General features: G+C 45.5%; 1 protein-coding gene across 1 annotated transcript in view; it reads left to right on the forward strand.

Annotated features, from left to right (window-relative positions):
* The window catches only part of LOC144485143 (uncharacterized), a 158,370-nt gene extending 149,882 nt beyond the window's left edge, over window positions 1–8,488 (forward strand). The window contains exons 3-4 of the mRNA XM_078203385.1: window positions 1,643–1,893; window positions 7,778–8,488. Of these exons, the coding sequence (XP_078059511.1) occupies window positions 1,643–1,893; window positions 7,778–8,404 (878 nt within the window). The 3' untranslated portion in view covers window positions 8,405–8,488. The remainder of the gene's footprint in view (window positions 1–1,642; window positions 1,894–7,777) is intronic.
* Window positions 8,489–12,828: the final 4,340 nt, after the last annotated feature.

Consider the following 12,828-nt stretch of genomic DNA (forward strand, 5'->3'; position numbering starts at 1 on the left):
AATCAGTCCCCCTGGCATTGTGATGTGGAGCATGCGCAGTGTCATTGCTGTCCTTGGCGCTTGTTTGTCCCGGAGAAGCGGAGTCAGCGTTAGGCGGTGGCTGCGAGGATTTGGAAACACTTTGTGGATCCGCAAACCCTTCAGAATCATTGTCAGCTCCCTGGTTTGCAGCTGCGGGGCTTCTCCCTCCCGGGAACAGGCCCAGGTTAACGGCCCCATCCTGGCTCAGCCACTGGAGGATGGTTCACATCAGAGGATGGGGGAGGGGGACAATAAATAAGAGGTTACACTTTGGCCTCAAATCAATGAGGACTCTGATCTCTGGGAAGGAAGGAAACCCTGGGAGGTGGGCGGGGAGGATTCACAAACACCCGCTGGAGGCCCCAACACCCCCAGTAAGACCCATTGGTTTTATTGTCAGTCTGCAGACAGGAGCTGGAGAACTGAACCCAGACAGAGGAGAGGGAGGGAGAAAACTGGGAGTGGAGGAAAGAGATGGTGAGATGGGTTTGGATTTCAGCCCAGGGAGGAGGGAGAGAGAGTGGGTGGGACGGGGATTTACAGATTTGGGGGAACAAGAGAGGAAAAAATGTTCCTGACAAACTAGAATTGTCTGTTCAGAGTTTCTATCCTGTTCTGACAGTGATGACTTTTCTGAACTGTTTTTACAGGATATTGGAAGTGAAAGAATGGCAGACAGAAAACTCAAACCGAACATCATAACTGGCAAAGTCATTCAGTTCCTTCAGAGCTGAATATCATCGGTCTTTGAATTTGGAAAGAGAAATATTTGTCTGTTCTGCCTGTGGGCAAAGAAATTAAACATCAGTGTGACTGGAAAAGCATCGAGACAAACACACACCCGAGTGAGAGTGTTCCAGTGAACTGACTGTGGAAAGATCTTTAACCAGTTACACAGCCTGAAAAAACATCACAGTTCACAGCAGGGTGAAACTACGTGTGTGTTGTGTGTGTGGATGAGGCTTGAACTGATCATCCAACCTGGAGAAACACAAGGGCACCAGCACCATGGAGAAACCGTGGAAATGTGTGGAGTGCGGGAAAGGAATCAGTTTCCCATCACAACTGGAAGTTCATCGGCGCAGTCATACTGGGGAGAGACCATTCACCTGCTCTGTTTGTGGGAAGGGGTTCACCCATTCATACAACCTTCTGACTCACCAACGGGTTCACACTGGGGAGAGGCCGTTCACCTGCCCTGTCTGTGGGAAAGGATTCACTCGCTCATCCCACATTGTGACACACCAAGTTGTTCACACTGATGAGAGACTGTCTCCATGTTCTGACTGTGAGAAGAGTTTTAAATGCAAAAAAGATCTGCTGACGCACCAACGTATTCACACTGGGGAGAGACCATTCACCTGCTCTGTGTGTGGGAAAGGATTCATTCAGTCATCCCACCTGCAGACACATCAACTTGTTCACTCTGACAACAAACTTTTTAATTGTTCCGACTGTGCAAAGAGCTTTAAAAACAAAAAGGATATGTTAATGCACCAATATACTCACACTGGGGAGAGGCCATTCACCTGCTGTGTGTGTGGGAAGGGATTCAGCCACCCATCTGGCCTACTGAACCACCAGAGAATTCACACTGGGGAGAGGCCCTTCACCTGCTCAGACTGTGGGAAGGGATTCATTAATTCATCCAATCTTTTGATACACCAGCAGCTCCATACAGGGGATAGACCGTTCACCTGCTCTGGATGTGGGAAGGAATTCACCCGTTCATACAACCTTCTGACACACCAGCAGGTTCACAGTGAGGAGAGGCCATTCACTTGCTCCGTGTGTGGGAAGGGATTCACTCGTTCATCCAATCTATTGAATCACCAGCGAGTTCACACTGGGGAGAGGCCATTCACCTGTAACGTCTGTGGAAAGGGATTTATTCAGTCATCCCACCTGCTAACACACCAGCGAGTTCACAAACGACTGCAAGGTTTGGATTCTACACTTATTGATGCTGTTAATCATATCCAGGTCTGAATCATGTTCACTCTGACTTTTTTCTTCTGTTGAGGTTTGATATTCTGAATAAATGTGAAATAGACATTTGATTGAATCATTGTTGTAGATTTTTGTCTTTTCCATTTGAGTGTTTAACGTCACCAGGCTGGAGCTCAGAAAGGGCAATCTGAGGGAGGATCATACAGTTGGAACAGAACTTCATTCTTGACACAGTCCTTCAGGGTCACGCTGAGAGGGACAAACAGCACTTTGTTCTTTTTCGTCACTTTTCACTGACAACAAAGTCCCCGTGTGGGTGAATCCTGAGGAGTGTAAGAAATGTGTCCCAGTCGTTCTTTTCCATGGTTCAGAGCTCCTAGACACGGAACAGAAGCTCCTTCACAACTGTGTTTAGAGTCAGGAAGAACAATGGTGAATGCACCCAGAGGAAACACACATAGACACGGGGAGAACGTGCAAACTCCACACAGATAGTGACCCAAGCTGGGAATTGAACCCGGGTCCCAGGCGCTGTGAAACAGCTGCCCCTCAATGTTGGTCTTGGAAATAGGGCAGTGCTGACCCAGTCAGTTCTGGAATGTAAGTGGTCAGTTATCCTATTTACAGCAGCACAGCCACACCAGAAAGAGACCATTCAGGTATGTTGTGTGTGTAAATGGATTTATTCATTTTCCCCTTCTGTTAACATATTTAAAAGTTCAAAGGATTTGATCAACCATGAGTTCATTCTTATTTTCAAGTCCGTGTGTGTGTGTGTGTGTGTGGAGAGGGGGTGGATGGTAAATCAATCAGTTTGTTACACCAGCTGACACTCCAAGGAGTTCATCTTCAGATGTAGACGTTTGTTCCGCTATTAATTAAACTCAGGACAGAGCTGTGGTGCCTGTTGACATTAGCTGCTGTATTAGTTATTTGCATTTTATACCTTGATGCTTTGGCTTCAGTTGTAATTGAATCACAAAACATAATTTTTTAATATGCAAGAACATACTTCAATGGTGGCTATCTTACCCAGCATTCACAGTGAATCAGAATATGATCTATCCTTACAACAGACTTTGCGCACGCGCATTGTAGATCCAAAGTGCATGCGCAGTGGATGTTGCTGCCGCAGTAGCAGCAGGGCGGTTATATCGGCTCCGGGTTTCCAGGGAAACGGCTTATTCTGGAGGGTAATGCAGGCGGCGGGGTGGATGGGGAGGCTTCATAAGCACCCAGTGGAGACAGGAGAACCCGAATAATAACTGCTCAGTGCCGCGTTCCTACCATTCGGGGCCGCGACCGCAGATGCCGAGTTGGAGGCCCCGAGTTGACGGAGACCATCTTTCTCAGAGCGATGGGCAATAGCGCGCATGCGCGCTGCTCCCTGTCAGCAGGAGGAGAGAATGTTGTGAATTTCTCTCCTGGACTGACAGGGATGGACTTTGGAAACTCCTTTTACAGGGAGTGATAAGGGGAGGATTTACACACAGAAAACTCAACCCAAGAGAAATGTTTCTCACTTAATTTCTATTCTTGACTGACAGTGATGATCTTTTTTTACAGGAAATTTGACGACAAAATTTGAAGGGAAACTCAAACCAGACATCAGATCAAAACCTGCCAGAGTCACTCCATTCATCAGAACCTGATTGTAAGTGTGTCTGTAGAAAAAGATTCAAACATCTGTGTGACTGGAAATACGGAACAATAATGTCATGGAAGGATTTGCAAAAAAAGATGCAATGTTTTAAATTGAGTTGTTTAACTGGGAGCCTGTGTGGGTCAGTGTTTTAAACTTTATTTATTAGTGTCACAAGTAGGCTTAGCCTATATTAACACTGCAAGTTCCTGTAAAATTCCTCTAGTTGTCACACTCCGGCACTTGTTCGGGTCAATGCACCTAACCAGCAAGCCTTTCTGACTGTGGGAGGAAAACCATGCAGACATGGGAAGAATGTGCAGACTCCACACACACAGTCACCCAAGCCATGAATTGAACCCACTGTGCGGCAGCAGTGCTAACCACTGCAGCCCCATGGTGAGGACATGGTGATGGGTGAGTGTGTGGGACTTGATGCAGAGGACAGGGGTTTATATACAGCAACGTTTTTCATGGGTTAAATGAGGGACACTGACAGTCAAGTCTAAAGAAAATAAAGGAATGAATGAAAGTTCTAGAAACCTCAGCTGAGACAGGGATTTAGCGAAACTCAAGTTGGTAATGAATAGATGAGGCTGTCCAGTCAAGTCAGGAGGGAATGCATGAAATTTTCAGAAACAACACTAAGACAGGGCCAGGGTGAGCCATGTTAGGGGGATATGTTATCTACAGGAGGGGCGGAAGGTAACTTATTCCACATTGATTTCTCATCTCACATCTGTCTGTGACCAGAAAGATGTTTTTGATTTGATTCGTCCTTTATAAGCAGTGGCATACTACCCAATACTTCAAGGCTTACTCCTGCTCGTAATTCATACATCCGTATGTATGTTCACTAATGTCCTTTAGGGAAGGAAATGGGTACGATGGCTATAGAGGGATATGGGCCAAATGCGGGCAATTGGGACTAGCTTAGGGGTTTAAAAAAAGGGGTGGCATGGACAAGTTGGGCCGAATGGCCTGTTTCCATGCTGTAAACCTCTATGACTCTAAGTTAGAATTAACTTTAGTTTACTCACAGACACTCCAAATGTGGAAACTCAATGTTGCGCCATTTGATTTGATTTATTATTGTCACACAAAGTTTATTTATTAGTCACAAGTAGGCTTACATTCAGACTGCGATGAAGGTCCTGTGAAAATCCCCTCGTCGCCACACTCTGGCACCTGTTCAGAGGGAGAATTTTAGCATGGCCAATTAACCTCACCTGCACATCTTGGGAGTGTGGGAGGAAACTAGAGCTTCCGGAAGAAACCCATGCAGACACAGGGAGAATATGCAAACTCCACACAGACAGTGAGCCAAGCCGGGAATCGAATCTGGGTCCCCAGTGCTGTGAGGCAGCAGTGCTAACCACTGTGCCACCATGCATTAGTATGAAGTGAAAAGTATTGTTTCTTGCATACCATAGATAGAGGAAGAAAGGAAGAGTGCAGAATGTTGTGTTACAGTCAGAGCTAGGGTGTAGAGAAAGATAAACTTAATGAAAGGAGGCCCATTCAAAAGTTTGATGGCAGCAGGGAAGAAGCTGTTCTTGAGTCGATTGATACGGGACCTCAGAGACTTTTGTATCTTTTTCCCGACGGAAGAAGTTGGAAGAGAGAATGTCTGGGGTGTATGGGGTCATTGATTATACTGGCTGCTTTTCTGAGGTTGCGGTAAGTGTAGACAGAGTCAATGGTTGGGAGGCTGGTTTGCGTGATGGACTAGGCTTCGGTCATGACCTATTGTAGTTTCTTGCGTTCTTGGACAGAGCAGGAGCCACGCCAAGCTGTGATACAACCAGAAAGAATGCTTTCTATGGTGTATCTATAAAAGTTGTTGAAAGTCATAATGGACATGCCAAATTTCCTTAGCTTCCTGAGAAAGCAGAGACATTGGTGGGCTTTCGTAATTGTAGCATTGGCATGGAGGGACCGGGACAGGTTGTTGGTATCTGGTCACCTAGAAACTCAGCTCTCGACCATTTCCACTGCATCCCTGTTGATGTAGACAGGGGCATGTTCTCCTTTACGATTCCTGAAGTCGATGACTATCTCCTTCATTTTGTTGACATTGAGGGAGAGATTATTGTCACCAGTTCACCAGATTCTCTGTCTCATTCCTGTCTCTGTCTCATCATTGTTTGAGAAATGACTCACTGCGGTGGTGTCATCAGCAAACATGAAAATCAAGTTGCGGGGGAATTTGGCCACACAGTCATAGGTGTATAAGGAGTATAGTAACGGGCTGAGGACACAGCCTTGTTGGGCACCGGTGTAGAGGATGATTGTGGAGGAGGTGTTGTTGCTTATTCTTACTGATTGCAGTCTGTGTGTTCGGAAGTCTTGGATCCAGTCGTAGAGAGAGGAGCTAAGCCCCAGGCCACGGAATTTGGAGATGTGTTTCGTAGGAATAATGGTGTTGAAGGCTGAGCTGTAGTCAATACATAGGAGTCTGAAATAGGTGCTTTGTTATCCAGGTGGTTCCAGGGTTGAGTGCAGGGCCAGGGAGGTGGTGTCTGCTGTGGACCTGTTGTGGCAGTAGTGAACTGTAGTGGATCCAGGCAGTCTGGGAGGCCGGACTGATTTGTGCCATGACTAACCTTTCGAAGCACTTCATAATGATGGATGCATTCATACATAGAAGATGGACAGAGAAAGGAAAGATTTACAGTGCAGAGATCACAGAGAACAATTGTGTTTCACATGATCCAGAATCAAAATGTCGCTTTTGGGAGAATGAGGTGTGAGTTTCTTTGTGTCTCCCAGATTGCTCCATTTGTTCAGGGGTCAGAGACACTCACAGATTCAGCTATTTCTCCCATTTTAATAATTTTAGAAATAGCTATGAGGATATCAATACATGTTTTCAAAGAAGTATGCAGTGTGAGGTCCCAGCCCCCTCACCGATGGAAACCCATTCTTGGAGATGGGACAGGTGTGTGGTTGGAAGGGCATCGAGGGAGTGAGACCCAGGGTAATGTTCTGGGAACCGAGGTTCAAATCCTGCCACGGCAGGTGGTGGAATTTACATTTAATAAAAGTTTAAATTTGAAAAGCTAATGATGAGCAAAAAACCATTATTGATTATCATTAAAGCCCATTGGGTTCACTAGTGCTGTTTAGGGAAAAACAAATCTGCCATCTTCACCTGGTCTGGCCTACATGTATCTCCAGATCTGCAATGTGGTTGAATCTTAAATTCCCTCTGATATGGCACAGCAAGCCACTCAGTTATACCCAACTGGTACAAAGTTACTAAAAAGGTATGGAAATGGGCAGACCAGGCATAGGCCTTGGCACAGGAAACAGCCTTGTCGACCCTGCAAAGTCAGACTTAGAAAATAAATATTTGAACCTGGTTGTAAACAGCCTGCTTCAGCATCAGAGTGGGATGGTGTCAGTGTCCACGGGGTGGAGTTTGTAGCGTGGACTGAAGACAATTGTTTCATGTTTCTCACTCTTTAAATGGAGGAAACTTCTCCTAATCCAGGACAGGATCTCAGTCCAGTCGCGATGCTGTGTGACTTTGAGGTGATGATGTTCACATTCACCTGTGAACCTGGTCTTTCTAAATGGTGGAGGTTGAGGGTTTGGGAGTTTCTGTCTGGTTGTAGATGTATCCACTCCTTCACCTCTTCTCCTCCCACATCTCTTAATCCCGCCCATCCGCTGCCTCTTCACATTGAAGCTCTGGTCTTGTATAGGTTCAGACTGGCTCAAAGGTTCCCTTCCCTGAAGGACATTAGTGAACCAGTTGGGTTTTTGTGACAATCCATCAGTTTTCTTGGTCTCTTTTTCCCAGTGCCGGCCCCACAAATTACCAGATTCATTCAGCTCAATTTCACAACCTGCCTTTGTGTTTTTGTGGGTTCTCTCTCACTCTCTTTTTTTTCTTTTTTAAATCAATTTCACAGCATATTCAAAGGTGAGGATTTGCAGTCGGAAAACTGAAACCAAACATCACATCAGGATCAGACAGAGTCGCCCAATTTATCGTAATATGCGTATCATTGGATTTTGAACATGGAAGGAAAAAGCACCGCTCACAGTGGGGAGAAACTGTACACGTGTTCCGTGTGTGGACGAGGATTCAGCCGTTTATCTGGCCTGTCAAAACATAAATGCAGTCACAACGGAGAGAAATTGTGGAAATGTGAGTATTGTGGCAAGGGATTCAGTTCCCCATCAGAGCTGGAAATTCATCGACGGTGTCACACTGGGGAGAGACCGTTCACCTGCTCCGAGTGTGGGAAGGGATTCACTCAGTTGTCCCACCTGGTGAGACACCAGCGAATTCACACTGGGGAGAGACCGTTCACCTGCTCTGTGTGCAAGGTGGGATTCATTCAGTCAGCCCACCTGGTGTCACACCAGCGAGTTCACACTGGGGAGAGACCATTCACCTGCTCCGAGTGTGGGAAGAAATTCAGCCGGTCGTTTCACCTTCTGATTCACCAGCGAATTCACTCTGGAGAGAGACCATTCACCTGCTCTGAGTGTGAGAAGGCATTCATTACATCAACAGAACTGTTGACACACCAGCGGATTCACACTGAGGATAACCCGTTCACCTGCTCCAAATGTGGGAAGAAATTCGCTAACTCTTCGAACCTGATCTGCCATCAACGGATTCACACTGACGAGAGACCTTTTAAATGCCCAGACTGTGGAAAGTGCTTTAAAAGTTTTGGGAACTTGATGACCCATCAACGGGTTCACACTCGAGTCCGTTCAGATGCTTTCACTGTGGGACTGAGTTCAGATAATCATCTAATCTCACTGTAAACCAGCGAGTTCACACTGGGGAGAAACCATTCATCTGCTTCAAGTATGGGAAAGGATTCAATCAGTCATTCAACGTGCTGACAAACCAGCCAGATTGGAGTTTGCTGTTAATCACATCCAGAACTGAACTATATTTATTGGGGTCTGTTGTTAACAATATCCAGTGCAGATTTAGATATTGGTATTCTGGGTTAAAAATAAAATAAAAAATCAACTTTGTTTTAATTTTTGAATGACTGCATCTTCATTTGGGAGGCTGGGATTATCCCCGTTTCGAGGGAACTAAGGAATAGACCATAAGCCGTAGGAGCAGCATTCGGCCATTCAGCCTTCATTATAACAATGATCTCATTGTGATTTCTGCTGGTTGGGAAATGTGCGATATTAATGCCAGTCTGTCTTTCTTTAATTATCTTCAGTCCCAGTCCTCTGGTTACTGACCCGCATCAGTGGAACAGTTTCTCCCGATCTGCTCTATCAAACCACCCGTCCCCACCCCCATAATCTTGAACAGATCCATGAAATCTCCATTTCAGCTTCTTTGTTCCAAAGGGAACACATTTGGGGGAGGCGATGCCTAATGGTATTATCGATAGACTATTAATCCAGAAACCCAGCTAATGTTCTGGGGACCCGGATTCAAATCCACATTTTGAAAAAGATGAATAGTGTCTGTGGTACCTGCTGGATGTGGTGCAGCACATTTCCCAGGACATTGGAGCAGTAATGAATGAGGCCAGGATGACAGAGTCGAAACAACATGGTTACGGAGGCAAATGCCTTCTGGAAATCCAGATACAGCACATCCACAGGTTCCCCGTTGTCCACTGTGCACGTAATGTTCTCAAAGAATTCTACCAAATTAGTCAAACATGACCTGCCCTTCATGAACCCATGCTGCATCTTACCAATGGGACAATTTCTATCCAGATGTCTCGCTATTTCTTCCTTGATGATAGATTCAAGCATTTTCTCTACTACAGAAGTTAAGCTAACCGGCCTATTGTTACCTGCCTTTTGTTTACCTCCTCCTTTAAACAGTGGCATCACATTTTCTCTTTTCCAACCTGCGGAAACCACCCCAGAATCCACCGAATTTTGGTTAATTACCACTAGTGCATTTGCTATTCCTCCCACCATCTCCTTTAGTCCCCTGGGATGCATTCCATCAGGGCCAGGAGACTTGTCTACCTTTAGCCCCCATTAGCTTGACCAACACTATCTCTTTCATGATGTTAGTTTCTATGCCCTCACCTGCCATAGCCTTCTTGTCATCAATTTTTGACATGCTTTTTGTGTCTTCCACTGTGAAGACCGACACTGAACGCCTGTTCAAATCCTCAGCCATTTCCTCATTTCCTGGTCTGACCAATTGACATGTAGATTAAAATCCCTCATGATAATTGCTGTACCAGTTTTATATGCTGTTTATATGTTGTTTATTTCTCGCCCCACTGTGATGTTATAATTTGATGGCCTATAGAGTACGCCTATCCGTGACCTTTTTCTCCTTTCTATTTCTAATTTCCACCCAAATGGATTCAACCTTTTTTCCATGGAACCTATATCATCTCTCATTACCGCCCTGACGTCATCCTTAAATACTCTTGAAGAGATGCGTGGATACTGTTTCTGTTAACTTCCTGTCCCTCCAAACAGCCGGATACCCCTGGATATTTAATTCTCAGTCATGTCCATCCAGCAATCATGTCTCCTCTCTATTAACTTTTTTCCCCTGATTCCCGATGTAGTTGGAACCTTCTCTCCACATGCTAACCTGCTGCTTTCTTTCTGTTGATCGTTATATTTCCCGTAGTTTTACTCTTCCCTTCCCCCCTAAGTTGTTAGTTTGAAGTCCTTGTGACCACCGAATTTATCCATTTCGCTAGAAAACTTGTCCCAGATCAGTTCAGGTGAAGACAGTCCCAACGGTACAGATCCCTCCTGTTCCAATACTGATGCCAATACCTCATGAATTGGAACCTGTCAGCAAAGACTAAAGGTGGGTTGTTAACTAAGCATCAATGCATTTTTAATATAGTTGCAAGTTAAAAACCAACTGCGGCTCAGCTGTTCTTGAGTGTTGTGTTTTGTTTTGATTTTTTTATGCTTCGGTGACACTCGTTGTTGAGACTGAATTGTTGTTTCTGTTTATCAGTGTGAGCCCGCCCTCTGCTGATCATTAACTGGAACTCCCAGTCTGGGGTCTCTGTGCGCGGTTCGCTAAATCTCTGTGGGCTCCATGACACAGAAATACACCACGGTGTCAGAAAGAAGAGCTCTAGTGACATTTAAAGGAAAAGTGTTGTTCCCTTTGTGTAAATTAGCCGACAATCTATCTGGGAAATGTGGAGTCATATCGGTATTGCCAAGCTACATGTCTTCATCAAAAATCTCAGAGCTTGCCGGGGATACTGGATGTACCTGTACAGAGTTTGAAGAGCAGCAGTCGAGTATTTAAAGTCCAATGTTATGTTCTGTCCTTCCAGAAACCTGAATTCTGATCGATCTTCAAGCACTGAATCTTTAGCAATTGTCCCTGTCCTATTCCTGCTTCTAGTTTCTATGTTTCCATGTACTAAACATCCAAAAGCAAGAAGAAAATTCAGAGGTTTTGAGGGAGAGCATTTCAGAGATTAAATACTCAAAAGCTAGACATAATCGCTAGACATTAATATCAAAGATGCTCAGTAGAGCAGGATTGTAGATACGCTGAGATCTCAGGTAGTTGTAGGAAGTAACAGCGAGGGGAGGGGTGAGACAGTGAAGGTGATTGACAATTCAAAGGATGAGGATGTTAAAACGCAGACGTTGCCGGACAGGGAGCTAATGCACATCAGCGAGTAGGGGCTTGATATGGGCTTGAATAAAGGCAGTGGGACCAAATGTTTCGGATAATCTTCCGCTGCACAGTGAGCCCCGTGGATTGATTCAGGAACCAGAGGGCAGAGTGTGTGACGGGGACTGATTGGAATGGTGACTATATTGACACGTTTCACCCACCAGTGGGTATAGAACAAACACCAATAGCTTTGGAAGATTTGTAACCTGGAGCTGGCAAAGGGAATTGTCAGCAAGTATTCAGATTAGACGGGGCAGTAGCTGGTGTTTGGAGTTTGCGCGGTGATATCTCTCCATGTTTTTATCGCTCACAGCCAACATGTTGGTGATTATAATCGTATCCCGAGGACGTTACGGAATCTCCCGGTGCATCACCTACTACCTGGTGCCGATAGCGATGAGCAATTTCCCGATCATCATCATTGCCGTCACCCTCAACCATGTCGGCCGCATCTACTTTTCTAACAATGTTCTGTCCACCACCCTGACGAGTGCAGTGGGCATCATACTGGTCTTTGCAACACAGGATGGGTCAGTTTGGCTGACGGTAGCGTTCACTATCGACTGTTCTGTGATCATCTGCTTCCAGAGCCTGAAGACCAGATGCTTCATTATACTCCATTGTGTCAGGCTATGAGGCAGCACAGTCCTGCTCTGTAATGGAAACCCATATGTGAACGTAACGGATTAATAATTGAATAAAGTCAGCAACGTGTTCCCGCTGACTGTTTCGTCAATTGCTTCTGCCACTTAATATGAAAAGGCAGATGTAGAGGTGTCTTTACACAAATGGGATTTATACAGTAAATGGAGAACCCTTAAGAATATTGATAGGCAGAGGGATCTGGGTGCATAGGTACACAGGTCACTGAAAGTGGCAACGCAGGTGGAGAATGTAGTCAAGAAGGCATAAAGCATGATTGTCTTCATTGTCCGGGCCATTGAGTTTAAAAATTGGCAAGTCATATTGCAGCTTTATAGGACCTTAGTTAGGCCGCACTTGGAATATAGTATTCAATTCTGGTCGCCACGATGCCAGAAGGATATGGGGGCTTTGAAGAGGGTGCAGAAAAGATTTACCAGGAAGTTGCCTGATATGAAGGGCATTAGCTATGAGGACAAGTTAGAAAAACTTGGTTTAATCTCACTAGAACGACGGATGTTGAGGAGCGAACTGGTGGAAGTCGACAAGATTATGAGGAGCATGGACAGAGTGGATAGTCAGAAGCTTTCTCCCAGGGTGGAAGAGTCAATTAGTAGGGAGCATCGGTTTAAAGCGCGAGGTCAAAGTGTAAAGGAGATGTACGAGGCAAGTTTTTTACACAGAGGGTTGTCGGTGCCTGGAACTTGCTACGGGGAGGTAGTGGAAGCAGATACGATCGTGACGTTTTAGGTGCTTGTCAAATACATGAATAGGATGGGAATAGAGGGATATAGTCCCCGGAAGGGTAGGGGGTTTTAGTTCATTTGGGCAGCATGGTCGGTGCAGGCTTGGATGGCCGAAGGGCCTGTTCCTGTGCTGTAATTTTCTTTGTTCTTTGTTCTTTGGGACACTGGATGGCGCAGCGGCACCTTTACTGAAG

The sequence above is a fragment of the Mustelus asterias genome, unplaced genomic scaffold (assembly GCF_964213995.1).
Source record: "Mustelus asterias unplaced genomic scaffold, sMusAst1.hap1.1 HAP1_SCAFFOLD_155, whole genome shotgun sequence".
NCBI lineage: Eukaryota > Metazoa > Chordata > Chondrichthyes > Carcharhiniformes > Triakidae > Mustelus > Mustelus asterias.